Here is a 17,678-nt window from a genome sequence, read left to right as displayed (position 1 = left end):
AATGGTATCTATAGGAGAGGTTTCTTTCACTATGTCCTCTATTGGTTTGCTTTTAGTCTTGGAAGAAGATCTTGGACTAGAGAGGTACCATCCGAGATAAGGTTTTTTGGTTATTGGCCCTAGTAGCGATTTTTCAGTTAAGTGGGCTTGGGAGAGTTTGCAGGACCGCGGTTCTGAGATATTTTGGTACAGATTGGTGTGAGTGACATGATAAAATTATTCCTCGCCACTATTTCTTCTTATGGCTTTTGCTGTGAGAGGGAGGTTGAATACCTAGGATATACTGGTTGGCTTTGGTTTTCATAGAGAGAGGAAATATGTTTTCTGTGGGATTGGTGAGGACACTGAGGAGAATATTGATCAGCTTTTTCTTTGTTGCTCATTCTCTGAGAGTTTATGGCGCAGTTTGTGTAATAGATGCCATATTCCTTAGGTCTGCAAGAACTGGGAGGATTTAAATCAGTGGATGGCCTCTTATTTTAGGATTATGAACCTACTGTAAAATTTAATCTGGACCATGAAATGAAGAGGATCTTATTCCTTCATTTTAGAGGAAAGTTTTTTCTGTCCGTTGTGGGACATCTTGAGTATTACTTCTGAAAGATTGTATTGCGTTGGGGTTTATAGGAAAAATTGTGTCCCATGAATCGTTTTCTCACGAGGCTCAGAAACTGGCCCATCAAGACTTTGGAGCCTGAACGAGCAGGAAAAGCAAGAAGAAAATTTCCAATCCAAGAATTCTCTCTTTTTAATACCTTAATGAACATGCAATTTATGCATTCAATCCTCGATTGTAAATTAATCAAGCAAGTAAATTAACGCATGTAAATCCTGCCAGGCTAATTACAAGATATAACATTTACGTGAATACTTGGTGGTTCCCCTCTGAAGGTAGGAAAGAAAGCAGACAACTCTAAATCTTCATAATATGTAACAAATAATGCTGAGTTTTGCAGACATCAAGTATTATACCCAAAACCCATTTCACGAGTATCAGAACGTATATAAAAAGCAAACTTTCAAAACAAGTATGGTGTGTCAACAGACACGCTTCTGACGTTGGTGGAAATTGGGGTCAATTGGATATCACGCATTATTTGATAAAATCGCACCAAATCCTACTCAGATAGGGTAGATTTCAGCTCTCCGTTGTTTCGCAGCTCCAGTACTATGTCACAGCCTCCTATTAGCTCACCTTTATAATAAAGCTGAGGAAAAGTCGGCCAGTTTGAGAAGGCCTTCAGCCCCTGCCTCACTTCCTCATCAGCTAATATATCAAAGGACCCAAAACTTACACCCTCCTCGCGCAGGGCATTTACAACTTTGGAGCTGAAACCACATCTGGGAGCATCTGGGGTACCCTTTATGAAGAGCATCACTGATGAAGAACTGATCAACTTCTGCAACCGATCTTCAAGAGTCTCCTTCTGAACCACACCTTTCTCAGCTAAAACCTTCTTCAGTTCCCCACTTTTCTGCATTTCCAGCACAATGTCTGATCCGCCAACAAGTTCACCCTTAATATATAGTTGAGGGTAACTAGACCAGTTCGAATAAACTTTGAGCCCTTGACGGACTTCTTCATCAGAAAGAATGTCAAAACTCTCAAAATCCACCTTTTCCGTTCCAAGGATTTCAACTACCTTACGGCTGAAACCACACTTGGGTTCATCTGGGTTTCCCTTCATAAACAGCATAACTGGGCTTGAATTGATAAGGCTTTCAATTTTAGAGGATAAGGTAGAACTTAGACCAGAGGATTCAACGATGCCACCCTTTCCAGTTCCAGGTTCGCCCACTTTTTTCTCATTAGAACCATTTGTGTCAATCCCGTGATCCCTGAAAATTTCTTGTAATTCACCACTCTCGTGCATTGCAATAACTATATCACACCCACCAAGAAGATCTCCTTTGCAATAGACCTGTGGATATGTTGGCCAGTTAGAAATTTTTTTCAACCCTTCACGAACCTCGTTGTCAGCTAGGATATCAAAGCTTCCAAATTTAACTTTTTCCTTGTTCAAAATGTCAACAACTTTTTGGCTAAACCCACACTTTGGCTCTCCAGGGTTTCCTTTCATGAATAGCATAATTGGGTGAGACTCAATCAGCTGCTGCAGTCGCTTTTTCAATGCATCACTAAGGCCAGGTTTCACTTGGTTTTCCACTTTGGAAGAGCCATTTTCTTTAGCAAGCTCTTTGACTGTTTCAAGAATGGTAGATCCTGCAGCCATCCCAAGGCTGGCAGGAGCAGCAGGTTCTCCTGGGTTAACTGAACCAGCAACTTTAGCAACTTTATTGGCCAAACTAGATGGATCTGCACCCTCCAATGTATCAACAGTCTTACCATCCTGAAAAAGAAAGTGATTTTCAATAATTAACAGAGATTAACCCCTGAGAATAGTATTCGACGGAGGGAAAGATTGGCCCAGGATTTAGATGCAGTGATTTCTAATAATACTTTAAAAAAATGGGGTTGTTACAAACAGTGGAGTATCAAACCTTAGATTCCTAAATCATTTCCAAGTTTGAGTATCTAGTACAAATTAAGAGCAGATCCTTCACATAACACCCCTTCCCAAAAATAAAAAGAACAAGAAACAATAGAAAAAAAACTAAACAGGAAAGGCAATATGAAAGAGTTCAATACAAATCAAAGAGCGGTGGGGGGCATTTTTGGACGTGCTATAAATTTGAAAAGTTCAATTGTACTTTAATTGCAAGACGAGGAGAACCTTCATCAGAAAAATCTGGCCATTATTTAAATGACATGGAATAGTTATGAAATTTTACAATAGCATGCCACTTACGTTACAGCAGAAACATTTAGTTTTCATGGTCAGTTCCAGCATTCCCTGAGAATTGCAAATCAGCTGCCGTAAGCAACTGAGTAGTAGTACCCAAACCTCTCATAAAACTCCTTTAGAACATCAGTTCTGCATTGTATCGCAACATCTCACTTTCTAAAATCTCCTCCCAAATCTCATAAAACTCCATTTGTAACAGGAGTCAATCAACAAAAGGAATGACATGAAACTTCTATAATATCTAATATAAATGCCAAGGTCATGTCATAATCGAAATTACCTCTTCGTCAGATGATGACATCTTATCATGGGTATTCACTCAAATTAACAATGAGGTAACATAAAACTTTGAATGTATAATGACATTAAACTTCTATAATATCCAATATTACAGCCAAGCTCATGTCATAACCCTAAATTTCCTCTTCCTCGGATGATGCTGTTGTGGGTATTCACTCAAACCAACTGTGAGGTGACACAAAACTTCAAGTATCCAATATCGCCTTTGGAAATCATCTCTTTTCCAACTCATCTAAAACCTATAAAACTGCTAGTAGCATCATATACTCTCCCTCCCTCCTCTCTCCCCTTTTGGACGATGTTAACAAGCTAAAAGTTGTATCGCACTCAAATTATGCAGATGTGCTTACTTTTCCGCATTTATCATTAAATTTAACAATTGAAAAAAGTACACAAACCCCTTCAAACTATCACCCTATTGACAATGTCCTCCCTAAACAACCAAAAATTGTTAGTGTCCCCCAATGTCAGCCAAAAGACAAAAATGACCATAACAATTTTTCAGTAAGAAAAAAATACCCTATAAATTTGAAAAAAAAGGTAGTTTGAAAACCACACCCATTATTAACTTTTTCTTTCTGCTCACGCATTGATGTAATACACAGAGAGAGAGAGAGAGAGAGAGGGAATTGTCACACATTTATGGCAACTCACTGCTTCATCCGTGTACAAACCATTAAGCTGACCATGGCAATTTGTCCCTTCCATCGATTTATCAATGCCTAGCACCTACAATACACCTACTCAAAACTAAGAGGGGGAGGGATGGAAGAGTAATAGCAGCATTCCAGCCAGCATACCTTTATCCGAGCCAATAATTTTGACATCCTTGAGTTGCCAGCCATTCATAGGTTTTTCCTCGTTTTGGGAAATCCCCAATCGGGGTGGTAGTTTAAGGGAGACGGGGGTACTTTTCCCTTAAAAATTTGTTCCTGCTATTGGAATACAAACACTATATATCGACAAATGCCAACCAACTTATGAATATACACCAATACAGTAGTACCAAGTACCAACCAATAACTATCACAGAAAAGAGCTCTCTCACAAACGGTAGTTGCAAAGATTCAGGAGAGATGACCACAACGCATACCTATACAAAAAAAAATGGAAGAACCCATTAAACAGACCTTGAAGAGAACGAAGTAAGGCACCGCAGAAATCGAATAAGCCTCGGATATCTCAGGTTGCTCTTCAGCTTCAACCTATAACATTTTTGCCCAAAAACTCAGACCAGAAGAAAAAAGAGAACAATAGGAAACGAATGAACGACTAGAAATATCACAGAGAAACATATTGAAAGCCAAGTGAAAGAAAGAAGCGGACCCGGAGGAAGTGGGCGTGAGGAAAATCGGTGGAGAGGTGGGAGAAGACCTGGTCCATGTGCTTTGAAGCTTCGCACCACGACGCCCAGAAGTGTAGGACCACCGGTGCGCCACCCCCCAGCAAGCTATCCAGCTCCGCCTTTGACTGCACGTCCTTCACTGACCCACCCATTCGTCCCAAATATCCCGAAATTAAGCCGAGAGAGAGAGAGAGAGAGAGAGACTTTAGCTGTCCCAAAAGGCCAAAACCCTAGCAACAAGATACAGCGCTAGCGTATGTTCCACTTTTTATCTAAAGAAGAGAAATTATGGAGGCCTTGTGACACTAGTTATAAGCATCGGTTACCATATATTCATGCCTCTTCTTCTGGGTCCCGCATACACGTGTCTAACATTTCATACGTGCTGGCTATGCAGATCTTTTTAAGTATTATTATCATTTTTCAGTTTTTTTTTTTTTTTTTTTTTTTTTTGAAATCATCATTTTTAAGTTAAATGATTGAGAATTTTGTTATATTTTATCGGTTTATCTCTTCTGCTATAACATAACGTTTATCATTTGGGAATTATTTATTTCATTGTATCATATTTTAAAAATATAATAAACACTGATACAATAAAATCTTAATTATTTAATTTAAAAATAATTGTTGAAATTTAAGAATATCTATATAGAGCTGTGTTGGTGATATAATATAAGAGAAGTACGCTAAATAATATGTCAAATATTTTACAAAGAAAGCTAATGTAGCAAGGTCAAATAATATTTGAGTCGGCCCTTGTTAAAAAATAAAAAATAAAAATAAATAAATAAATCAATGACCACTAGACCTTACCACATCAATATTATGTAATATTTATGAGATGTTTATGTAGTATATAGCATTGCTCAATGTAAGAGCCAGTTCTTGGACCAACGCTCGATTGACACAGCCACATGTAATTCTCACATTATAAGATAATTTTGAAATAAAAAAATATAACTTTTAGCATTTATCTGACTCTATTTACATTAGTTGCATAAAATTTAGGAGTAAATGATGCACATAATTTCACTCTCACTCTCTCTAACATAAAACGGCTTTCGTGGGGGTGGAAGTAGCATTTCTCAAAATTTTAGAGCTGGCAATATGAATTTTCCGGTCGGAAACGTTTTCCATAAAACGGCTAAACGACATTTCCACATCTTGGCTGGAAAAACGGCGGATTGCTTGCCTTTACTACCGTTTGATTTGTTCATAAATATTACTACCGTTTATGATGTCAAACAGACAAACACGAAACCTGGATGCCTCACGTCGCCTACATGTCTATGTTTCATACGAATTGTTTCGTACATGGTGAAGACTGAAGAGTTTGTTTTGCCGACTGCCTTGTAGAGCTCATGTTGAACGTGAAAGGAGAAGGATTCCTTAATCCAAAAGGTCAAAAGTACTCGCTCAATAATAGCTGAAACTTGGAAGGACTTGAAAAAGTCGAAGTTTGTTCACGAAGAAGAAAGGGTATTAACTTGCGACAAATTCACACGCCAAATGGTCGTCAACGAAGAATTATAAAGGATCAAGTTTTCATCCAAATTGGACGGAAGGAAATTCTTTCAATCCGCATATAATTTTCACATGCATTTTTAATTGTTACGGACATTATCAATTTAATAGACTGGGTTGAAAGAATTTTTTTCCGATCCAGTTTGGAGAAAAACCGTCGAATTATCAACTAGAGATCATGTTGTAAGCCGGCTGCACCACAGATTATAACACTATTTATTGCATTCAACAAGCATTAGATTCCTCATTCAAACAAATTCAACTGCTACAGTGTATGAATACATAAAACATTAAACTGTTTTGGGAATTGAATTTTTTGAAACCCGAATTTAATTTTAATTCATTGTGCGAATTTCGAGGTTTGACTTTGTGAGATAAAATTTAAAAAAATCGAATAAAATATAATTTGTTTTTGAAAAAAATAGAGAAGAATTCTGATTTCACCCTAAATATATATTTGCAACTTCACTATTCCCTTGATTTATAATATGATAATTAAAAATTAGTAATGTAAAAATATAAAGAAAAGCAGAAAAACGAAATGATATACTAAAAATCCAAAGAAAAATAGGCTATAAACCACAATGAAACAAAGTCATCACATTTCAAAACTTCTACTCCACATTGTTTACTTCCCTTCCACTTTCATGCTTGACCCTTCATAAGTTTTCTAAAGAATGTATGCACTCAGTTATGCATCGGTTGTTCAATTCCTTTGCTTCTTCAAATTCAACTCATTCAGTTTAAATACAATAGGAAGCCAAAAAATATGCAAAGTTTTGATACAAATTATGACCTACAAAGAACTAGACAGCAACAAACTTCTAAAGCCTTCAAACCGTACCATTTTTATTTATTTATTTGACCTTTATATTGCTTATGGTGGTTCTCCATTCGATAATTGATAATTTTACCTTGTGTCAGTGGATGGGTTTTAGAGATATCAACTTGACTCTATGATCCACATTATTTTTTGACAAAACTCAAATGTTTTCTGTTGATACTATCCAAGCGGATTAGGATTGTTCCAGCATTTCCTTCTTCAGTCCACTTAATGGATTCCTTCTCCAATAGCTTCATAACCTAGACAAACCGAATGTAGTTAGCAAATCTTAAAATGAAGGAACCAAGGCCATGAATAAGAAAAATGAAATAAACAAACAATAAGCAACAGTTCTTCTAAAAGGAAAATTCAAAGTGCTTACAAAATTCGAATGACTATTTTGCAAAAAAAGAAAAAATGCAAGACAAATCATATGACTTGTATTAAAAGATAGGCTTATGTTTATTTTAGTTAGCTTGAAAGAGGACTTACTATGACTAGCCTAGCATCAAACACAAAAGAAAGAAAGGGCTTTATAGGTAGAGTGTAACACTCCTGTCCAAAGGTAATAACCCACATAGAGTGGATAGATTATAAAGGCACTCATGAATGTTAAATCCCACGTTGGTTTCTTATTATGTGAGACTATGCTTTATAATTGATTCTAGAAATATTCCAACTTGACTAGTCTTTTTAGAGTGATAGCGCAAATGTGGGTAGAGTTTTTCCTGAATCATTACAAATAGTATCAAAACAGCCTAGTATGCAGTGTTGTATTGGAAAACTACATAATGTGGCCTTAACGAAGACGTTGGGAATTTAAGGGGGAGAGATTGTACTACTTCGATCTCACATTGGGAAGATAAGTAACCCACATAGAACATGGAGTAGATAGATTATAAAGGCATTCATGAGCGTTAAGGCTCACATTGATTCTTTACTAGTTGAGAGTTGATATTATAAGTGATTCTATAATTAAGTAGTCTTTTTGGACTAATGGCGCAGATATGACTATTGCTTCTTTGGATCATTACAAAAAGGGAAACTCTAGCCCAGACAGATCAATCATCATTCTCAAATGTCAATTCTATTCCATTCTATAAAAACCATTCAGATATAATTTCTGAACAGCCGCTTGAATTTCTTAGATTAAAAACTACACATCATTAGACTAGCCTCCTAAGGTTATTAATTGGAGAAGCACCATCTCACTATGATCAACTAAGATTAAAACAATCTACCAATCTTACCAGTTGTCTACAAGATCGTTTGGTAATATCTTGATCATTTGCCTCAATGATGACCTTAAGGTGCTTGATTGCTGAAGGGAAAGATGATGCAAATTATTTCACTCACTGTCTAATAATTGAATAGCAAATTATGAATGCAAGAACAATGACTTACATGGGATGCCCGAGAGTGAAGATAGATGACATTTCAGAAGACGTACCGCCTCCTTGGCACCAGTGTCATGCAAGTCGAGCAACATTTCATCTTGTTCCTCTACATTTCTGAAAATGAACAAACAAAAGAAAATCACAAACATATGAATCCTTTATACAACCAACATCCGAACAATTATATATATAATTTAAATTTTACCTACATTTAAAGTTGTATTTTACTTATCAAAAAAAAAAAAATTAAAAGAAGAAGAAGAAGATAATAGGAAAAGGAAATCACCCAGATTCTAAAATTATTCTATTAGATTCTTCATCTGCTTCACGAGCCTTTTTGTGAAAAAAATATGCCTGTCATTTGCATAACATTCACAATAAAAATTCATTAAACCACAAGAGAACCTGTTTAGAACTCTTATTTTTTATTTCAGATACATGACAGAAATCTAAAAACATCTTCATGTAACAGAATGGTTAAATAGGAGCCACAACGAAGAGCAGTGTGCAATTAGATCAATTTGCAACTGTTTTAAGTCAAAAAGAGACTCAATGAACCAAGACAAATCAAACACTAGTGCTTCAAGTCTCATCCAACCACCAATACTCTATAGTTAAGATGGGAACCATACCTGTTCTAGAAGTTTTGCTGCTCGTACGTGATCCCTCTTAGCAAATGCATCAACGGCCTGACAAGGAAATAAAATATCCTTCATAGTGTCTAAAAATAGATTGACAGCACAAAAAAAGGAAATTATAAGGGGTGACCTACCGCTTGATAATATTCTTTCATGGTGCCCCAATACTGCTTCACAGCTCTACGAAGAACCTGATAGCCATCCCCTTCATCCTCATCTGCAATTCATTTCAAACTTAAAAAAACTAATGAAAATTGAATTGGAGAAGACAAAATAAACATAAAGTGCAGGACCAACTACACCATGGAACATCTAAACAAATAATAACAGGTGTCCACATATAGATTTACTCAAAATTAATTATCTACACATATGACAGGAATAGACCTGTTTTAAGGGCCAGTAAACAAAACCTTGAGAGCAATACACAACTTCTCCTAACAAATTGATGCCACCACTTTCCCCAAGTAAAAACATAAAAACTAGTAATTAGACTATTACTCTTGAAGCAACATGACAAATGATTTAGCACAAGAGCACCTTGCTTTACCAAATGTATATATGATATATGATCTAACTGAAGCAACAAAGGCTAAAAAAAAAATTTAAATCTCTAAGGCCACAGTGGAGGTCAGTTTATGAATCACCTCATCTCCAAGGTAGTGATTCTAGACCATGGAAAAGCTGTGCAACCCCAGCTATGACACCCTAGTGTAACCTTCATTTTTTTTAGTCAGTGACACCTCTGTTAATATAGAAGGATCAGCCAGCGTATAATTTTTTTTGCATTAGTCAAGAGATCCCATAAATCCGCAAGGATCTTCCAATCGGAGCTCATGCAAAATAAAAATCTACAGGAAGCAACAACTAAACATAGAGGAGTACATACCATCCTCGTTATCTTTCTGCAAGTACATCACTGTTTTCTTTTCATCTATGTTAAAGTCCACTGGAAGTCCATCCACCACTTGCTCAACTGCTGCAGATCTCTTCACTGCCTTTGTTCTTCTTCTAGGAAACTCATCACGACTCTCAGGAGCATTAAATAAGGCAACCAAAACTTCTTTCTGGAGATCATTTTTCTCTTTGAGTTGTACAAATGGCTCTACCCCATTTCCATTGCTGCATGAATGCAAATAGAGATTAAGAAAGACCTAGAAAGAGAGTGTGCAAATTAGCTGATGTAAAGGAAACACTAAAACCTTCCAGGATGATTTATGTATTGCATCTTTCTTTCATGTGAAGGTACTTCAGCTTTTGGACTCGTATCTGTAAACTGTAAGATGAACTCAAACAAGAAATAGATATATTTATCAAACATTTCCAAGACAAAATAGCAAATGCAAAACATAATTTTACATGAAGGCAAACATCTGAATTTAAGACCTATCGACCCACACTCCACCTGGGAGAAAACCCATGGGTAAGGGTAGACTAATTGTATACAAAGAAAAAGAAGGAAATGCATCTTTTACAGGATAAATCATCAAAACAGTCCTTGCAACAACTAGGGCAGACAAAATGTTCACCTAATGACACCAACAATTCAAAAAAAAATAAAAAGCAACCTGGCAGTTGATGACACCACAATTTTTCTTACAAACTCATGCTCAATGAATGTAGATGTTGCCATCTTTACAATTACATAGAATATCAGAAAATGAACACATGCTCCCCAAAGAAGGACTGAATGTCTCTTTCCACTGATCCTCAAACAATGAAGGAGATAAATAGCCTCCACCGCATAACCCAACCGATATCTCATCTAGCCAAATTATAAAGCTATATATTCCAACCAAAGTCATAGCTACTTGATGTCCGACCAAAGGTTTACAGAAGACAAATTTCACTTAAGGAAAACTTCCAATTTATATTGGAAAGTAGTTATTGGTTCTTCCTATTCACATGCAGAAATCCATTATTTGATATAAATATAATAATTATCATCTTTTCTCTCGTTGTCCGGGATGATATGGAGAGGAAAGAACCATTTACAATACAGGATCAATGCAATGAGAAAATATGAAGAATTTCCAATCTGTGCCAAGTAAATAATCACAGTGAATGCATAAATCAAAAATAAAATGCTAAATATTAATCACGCTGAAAATAATGTTCCACTGGCAAATTACAGAAAGTGCAAAATCAAGTTGATTTAAGACTGTTTCGTTTTCATGAAATGTCAGATCACCTCATATAAACATCTCATGCCTCTGAATTCATAAGCTTAGTTACATAACAGTATAAAAGATTATATTTGATCATTAAAGCATTCTAGCACTTTCTAAATGAAAAAAGGAAGCATATATACACTTAATGGCCTCTGGGATCTAAAATAATTGGTAATCATACTAACCTTTTCGGTAGATTCACCAACAAAATTGTTCCCTTTGTCTAAAGTCATCCCTGCTAGATCGAGTAGTTTGTCCATGCTCTGAATGGTTGGAGGGAAAAAAGAAATTGTAGCTTTGAGATGTTTTTTTATCTTAAAAATACAATAACAAAGACATGCAGATAAGAAAATGACATATACAGTATTAAAGAAACTATGTTTATTTTCCTCTAAAAATATACTGACTACCTATATTCACTTCAAAAGGTAAATAGATGTCTGTCAAGGATATATAACATATTGCTTTTAGTGCAGAGAGATTTTCTTCTTTTTTTTGATAAGTAGTGCAGAGAGATTTTCTTAAAGCACTCTTTTCATTTGACATTGAGTCACAAGTAATAGCTCTTCTTAAAGGGATACCTGTCCCATTCTTAACAAGCCCCGTCTTTTGTGTCATTAAATTACTAGTCTCTCTTGTTTATTCATGCCAGAGAATCCATAAAGATCATCTATGGCCTGGGTCTCTGTCTGTATAGAAGGCTTACAAGTATATTATAAAAAATTCCTCATTGAAAGGTATAAACTTTATGGCTTTTGGAGCATAGGTTTTTCAGGCCTCTGGCTGAATGGGTTACCATAGAGATCATCTGGTTTAACTAGTCTGTTCAGTTCAACTATCTGTAAATTGCGAATAGTATCAACAGAAGTAAAAGGTCAAACAAGACATATTTTAACATCAATTTTTCATTGAAAATGGACTCAGCAAATTAATGTCAACCAACTTTATAAAGACCTCCAGAAGCAAGATAAAGTTCACTCTAATAACTAACATTTGAGATATCGCATCATAGAATCGGAATTATTACTAAAGAAAAGGACATTTATTAAGTGAAAACAATATAAACAGGATATGAAACAGGACATTTCTTAATGCATACCTTTTGCATATCATATTCACAATAATCTGCATATTGAATATGAAGCCTGATTAGTGGCCACACAAGGACACAGTATGAACATCAATCTATCAAATTAACATCAGTATAATTTTATGTAAGTAATGGTTTACCAAGAACTTGTTGAATCACATCCCTATCCAGCTTGAACTCATCTCCAAGCATTCTGAAAAGAAAATCTACCATTTCCTTGCGCATTGGACCATTCTTCGGAGAACTGGACTGAGCTTCAACTTCCGAAGGCTTAGACATTGGTACCACTCTCAAGATTGGTTTGCTTACCTTGCAAGACCCTTGTGTTGATGGGTCCATATAATCTTTACCGAGAATGGCTGAAGAACTTTTTGGCTTTGAAGCTCTAGAATTTCCACTTGCTTGAACCAACTTCTCAGAAAAGTTACCGAAGGAAGATTCCGAAGATTCTTCACCCTTTGCCTCACCATTCGATGCATAAGTAACAGATGTAGAGGTACTACCCTGCATGTCAAACAGAACCTCAGCAGACAAATCTTCAATGTCCTGGTGCCTTGGATCATCCTTCGGAGATCCTGACTTAGCTTCAACTTCTGAAAGCTCAGACATCTGTACCAATCTCCAGACCTTTTTGATTGGTTTGCTCACCTTATAAGACCCATTTGCTGATGGGGTGGACCTGATATAATCTTTACCGATAATGCTTGAAACAGTTCCTCCGGAAACTGATCGGCTTTTCGGCTTTGAAGCTCTAGAATTTCCACTTGCTTGACCCAACTTCTCAGAAAAGTTACCAGAGGAAAATTCCAAAGATTCTTCACCCTTTGCCTCACCATTAGAGGCATAAGTAGCAGATGTAGAGGTACTACCCTGTATGTCAAACAGAACCTCAGCAGCCAAATCTGCATTACGGCCTGCCTTGCAATAAGCAGAAGCTATTTCATCAAGAGAAAATGTAGAACTAAATGCATCGAGCAAACCCTTCAATGCTTTCTCTTCATCGTCACACTTTGGTACATTCGAGCCAGATGCTTCCATTCCAGGTAAACCTCACAGCACAAAAAGATGCACAGAAACAATTTAATCAACATTATACAATTCAAAGCCGATAAAAATTGTTGAGAGGTTTGAAAAAAAAAAAAGTAGCTCTTACTAGAAAATTAACTTAACGCAAAGCTAACTACCTAAAAATAAAGACAAGATGTTGACCTCTAACTTTGATATACAAATACACCTTTCATTGTAAACAAGTGAGAAATAAACAGGGATAATATGAGAGGCACCTTAAGAAAGTTTTATATAATCTTCAACACCAAAATTTTCACAAAAACAATAATCTCTTTTTTTTTTTTTCAAATAATGGAATATTATCAAAAAGAAAGAATTCTAGGTAATAAACAGAACAAAAGCCATCAAAATTGTGCAAAACAGCAAAAGCATAACAACAATGTAACTAATCAGAATTAAAAACACCGAGAAGGAAAGCTTTCAAAATCACATATCATCGCTTATCGCGCCTCATTTGAATAATCAAGCATCGAGCAAATAAATTTTACCAGCAAACAATCAAATTGTTCAGCAAGAACAACTGAAGAGAAAGAGAACAACAATTAAAAAAAAAAAAATTGAATATCAAATATATTTCTTCATATATGACAGAGTTTCACCAAACGAATCAAACAAACAAAATAGAAACCAAACCGATTCAAAACCAAACCACCTCACCAATAGCCACGGTACAATCAGAATTAGAATGCAGCTAAAACCAGCAATAAGATCAACGTAAGAGCGAATCAATCAACCTATCGATCGACATTCTTATCGGAATCGAATCAAATTACGATCCAAATGATAAACGCTTACCGCGTTTGGTTGCACAACAATGTATTGCAATCGGAGCTTCCTTAATGAATTTCAAAATTCTTTTTGCTTTTAATACTAAAACCCGCAAGTGTTTCTTATATAATCAAAATTCAAAACTCACAATCAGAGCTCAGCGAAATGAGAGAGAGTTGAAGGCACTTACTGGAACTGAGAGCGTTTGAAGAAATGTGAAGGGGGCATTAAAGTTTGCGATATTTAAAGGGGGAAAATGAGTGGGTTTTTTCGTCTGGAACGAAACAGGGAAAATAATAAAATACACAAACAAACAAACAAAAAAATCAGAGGGAGATGCTTTTGGCGCCTCTAGCTGGCACAGTCAGATTTTGACGACTCTTCTCTCGCACGCTACTTCTTCTCTAAGTCTTGCTTTCTACTTCTTCTCCAAGTCGACTAATGCTAAATGAACAGGAGGGAACTAACTGAGGGATAGAATAATTTTGCCCCTCAAAGTCGTTTTAAAATTGAGGTAGATTTTAAAATATCATAATTTATCGCATATTTAATGGTTATTTTAAAATTTACAGCAATTTTTTTTTTTTTTTCACGGAGAACGGAACTCCAAATATTCATTCTTAGTAAAAGCCAAATCACAGTGAGTAGAAATACAACCATCCTACACATTAAGTCAGAAAAAACTGACTTGAGTGCAGCCTACAACTACACAAATATTACAAGAACTGGCAATTGAGCCACCCTCTCACAATAAACGCTCCACTACTAAAAAGAGAGGGTTGATTCGAGTATACAAGCCCTAAAAAACAGACCCATAATATCTGCAAAAATCATAGGCAGACTTTGAAGAAAACTAAGAAATACAAGAGAAGAATAAACACACGGTAGAAAAAACCAACACAAATCCGGCCAAACAGGGAGTTCTTGAACCACAGCAATTTTGAGAAGACTTAAAGAAGACATGAGTCTTTCTTTTAATATTACTCTCCACAATGTAATAAGTTTCTTTGCGTGAACTGTGAGGGAAAAAGGGTGATCACAGTTAAAAGGCCTAATTTTAAAGAGTAATGCCGCATACTACATTTTTATTTTATCGTCATTTTATTAAGTTACATTGAAGTGTTAACCAACCTTTGAATAAGTTCTTATTAAAATAAAATTAAAAAAAAAAAATCAAATCAAATCAAATGACAAATTAACACTATCACGTTAGCATAATAAAATAATAATGTAATAAAAATGTAATTTATAGCATTACCTCAATTTTAATAAGATATTAATTTGGGTGAGATTGGGGTGCAATTCCAAGGATGAGGCGATGGTGGCCACCTCTTTGGATGTGGTCGCCTTGGACTCGTAGGGGATCTCAACTTTTTTTTCTCACCCTCTAAAATTAGGCAAGGAGATGATAGGGGTCTGATAGCCAGATCGGAATCTCTCAAATTTCCTTTGACAATTTGAGATCTCAAATTGTGAAATCTCAGCCCTTCTTTGGATTTAACTGCTCATATTGTGCCAGCTATCAACATGAAATAAATGCAAAATAAATTTTAAAGGAATTCAAAAAAACTCATGAATATAGAGACGAAAATGTCCTTCACCATAAAAATTCCAAAAACAGCTGGATTCTGGCCGGCTAGCCGGGATTTGGCTGTTCCCCGACCAAACGACGGGATTCCGGCCGGCATGCCGGGATCTGGCCATTCACCGGCCAGAATGGCCAGATTCCGACCGGCTGGCTAGGATCTGGCCTTTCCCCAGCCAAAATGACAGCCAGAATGACATGATTTCGACAGGCTGGCCGGGATTTGGTCATTCCCAGGCTAGATCGGCCGGATCCCGGCCTGTCCTTTCCCCGGCCAAAAAGGCTAAATTCCGGCCGGCTAGCCGGGGAAGGGGTCGCCGAGGTGACGTGGTCGCCATAGCAATCACCATTGACGTCGCAGCAGGTGGCCCTGAAGAGGGCATTTTCGTCTCTATTTTCATGAGTTTTTTTGAATTCTTTTAGCATTTATTTCATGTTGACAGCTGGCACAATATGGGTTGGTAGATTCAAAGAAGGGCTGAGATTTAACAATTTGAGATCTCAAATTGCTAAAGGAAATTTGAAGGGATCCTGATTCCTGATGGCCCCCCTCAAATTGGGTAGGGAGCTCGAGTAGGAGGCTCATTACTCATGCCTTTTGCTTGGGCATAGGCAGCGGTAGAGCTACATGGTAGCTTGGGGAGTGAAACTATATAGAATCCAAAATCTTTAAGAATTCCTATTAGGTATATAGGATGAATGCATACAAAATAAATGTTGAGTTATGCTCCGTTTGTTTCGGCGTAAAATGATTTCTGGAAAATGATTTCGGTATTTTACGGTGTTTGGTAGGGGCGAAAATAATGGTCAACGAAAATCATTTTCGGTTTGACCGTAAAACCTTCTTTAATTTTTGGAAAACGATTTACGGTTTTTAAAACCGTAAATCGTTTTCTAAAATTATATTCTTCGTCCTTACACGCACGTTTGATATCTGACTGTCCAAATCCTACAATAGTCGGTCATTCGAAAATAGGCAGCACCGAAATCCGGCATCATCAAGTCACTGGAATAATGCCGGCGTCGGAATCCGACCACCGGAATTCGGCCGCCGGAATTCCGCCAGCCGCCGGAATCCGGTTGCCGGAACACCGCCGGCCGCCGAAACCCGGCCTGATCTGACCGGATCCGGCCACTGATCCGGCCGGATCTGGCCAAAATGGCCGGGATCCGGCCACTGACCCCGCCGGATCCGGCTACTGATCCGGCCGGATCTGGCCCAAATAGCCGGAATCCGGCGGGATCTGACCGGATCCGGCTACTGATCCGGCCGGATCTGGCCCAAATGGCCGGAATCCGGCGGGATCTGACCGGATCAGGCCGGATCTGACCGGGCCAGGAGGTGTCCTGCCGGAATTCGGCCAAACACGTTCGCCGGATTCCGGCGACGGCGACCGGTCGTCGCCGGATTCCGGCGACAGTTGCATTTTCACTTTTCGTAATTTTTTCGTGCGAACCAAACGCCGAAAAATATTTTCGAGAAAATAATTTCTTTTGAAATTGATTTCGTCGAAAATATTTTACGACGGAAACCATTTTACGTCGAATCAAACGGAGTATTAGTAGAAATGATAAATTCTGATATAACAAGATTCATCTAGTTAATTTGAAAAAAAAAATTATAGGTTTTGTTTGTTGCTATGTTTTGAGGGTGACTTCTTTTCTTTTGGTTTTTTTTTTTTTTTTAATAAATATGATATGACATAAATGTGAAAATTTGACCAAAAATTACCATTTTTTTTACTAATTAATAAATATAAATGATAATTTTGATTTTGATTTTTTAATGGTCAAAATAATAGTATTTTCGAAACATTTTGGTCTAATTTAATTTTTAATCCAATATAACGGTCAAGATTGACGGATGTAGCTAAATTGTAACAAATTGGCAATTGAATGGCCAAAGCATGACACTTATCAGTTTGTGGTGTTTTATAAAAAATAATAATTAGTTGAATGGGCTAAATAATATTTTATCTTTTAGGGTTAGAATTGTTGATAACAAATGGCGTACATGATTATACATTCTAGCACCGAAAAAAGTGATTTTAAGGGTCATTCAATGAGAAATGCTATAACAAGCTCCGTCTGAGTTTGTGATTTTAAAACGTGCGATTCAAAACAACGATTTTAAAAAGTGAATTTTAAAAGCATAGTGT

General features: G+C 36.7%; 2 protein-coding genes across 3 annotated transcripts; both read right to left on the bottom strand.

The window, feature by feature from the left end:
* Positions 1-899: 899 nt before the first annotated feature.
* LOC133868390 (monothiol glutaredoxin-S17) lies at positions 900-4,743 on the bottom strand. Its single transcript, XM_062305277.1, has 3 exons — positions 4,434-4,743; positions 4,238-4,312; positions 900-2,351 (listed from the first exon to the last, which is right to left on the bottom strand). The coding sequence occupies exons 1-3, from the start codon at positions 4,602-4,604 to the stop codon at positions 1,119-1,121; spliced, it is 1,479 nt and encodes a 492-aa protein (XP_062161261.1). The 5' UTR covers positions 4,605-4,743; the 3' UTR covers positions 900-1,118.
* A 1,783-nt stretch (positions 4,744-6,526) lies between these two features.
* LOC133867657 (putative nuclear RNA export factor SDE5) lies at positions 6,527-14,388 on the bottom strand. Of its 2 annotated transcripts, none has more exons than XM_062304410.1 (12): positions 14,125-14,388; positions 12,239-13,147; positions 12,108-12,133; positions 11,194-11,271; positions 10,040-10,113; positions 9,727-9,959; positions 8,972-9,054; positions 8,832-8,888; positions 8,486-8,553; positions 8,207-8,313; positions 8,053-8,123; positions 6,527-7,062 (listed from the first exon to the last, which is right to left on the bottom strand). In XM_062304410.1, the coding sequence occupies exons 2-12, from the start codon at positions 13,134-13,136 to the stop codon at positions 6,946-6,948; spliced, it is 1,812 nt and encodes a 603-aa protein (XP_062160394.1). In that variant the 5' UTR covers positions 13,137-13,147; positions 14,125-14,388; the 3' UTR covers positions 6,527-6,945. The 2 variants fall into 2 exon arrangements, with proteins under 2 accessions (XP_062160394.1, XP_062160395.1); XM_062304411.1 differs by lacking the exon at positions 14,125-14,388 and adding an exon at positions 13,962-13,980.
* Positions 14,389-17,678: the final 3,290 nt, after the last annotated feature.

Source organism: Alnus glutinosa, chromosome 5 (genome assembly GCF_958979055.1).
Source record: "Alnus glutinosa chromosome 5, dhAlnGlut1.1, whole genome shotgun sequence".
Classification (NCBI taxonomy): domain Eukaryota; kingdom Viridiplantae; phylum Streptophyta; class Magnoliopsida; order Fagales; family Betulaceae; genus Alnus; species Alnus glutinosa.
The sequence above is the reverse complement of the archived record's forward strand: the minus strand, read 5'-3'. Positions and strand labels throughout refer to the sequence as shown.

What these genes read in the sequence shown, in the direction of transcription:
- LOC133868390 (XM_062305277.1), bottom strand. Translation starts at nt 4,604, where the DNA reads ATGGGTGGGTCAGTGAAGGACGTGCAGTCAAAGGCGGAGCTGGATAGC. An exon ending in CTCACGCCCACTTCCTCCGG is followed by an intron (nt 4,313 to 4,433) that starts GTCCGCTTCTTT and finishes AAAATGTTATAG; the next exon opens with GTTGAAGCTGAAGAGCAACC. An exon ending in CTTACTTCGTTCTCTTCAAG is followed by an intron (nt 2,352 to 4,237) that starts GTCTGTTTAATG and finishes TTTCTTTTTCAG; the next exon opens with GATGGTAAGACTGTTGATAC.
- LOC133867657 (XM_062304410.1), bottom strand. Translation starts at nt 13,136, where the DNA reads ATGGAAGCATCTGGCTCGAATGTACCAAAGTGTGACGATGAAGAGAAA. An exon ending in TGTGATTCAACAAGTTCTTG is followed by an intron (nt 12,134 to 12,238) that starts GTAAACCATTAC and finishes TTCAATATGCAG; the next exon opens with ATTATTGTGAATATGATATG. An exon ending in CAGCAAAACTTCTAGAACAG is followed by an intron (nt 8,554 to 8,831) that starts GTATGGTTCCCA and finishes TGCAAATGACAG; the next exon opens with GCATATTTTTTTCACAAAAA.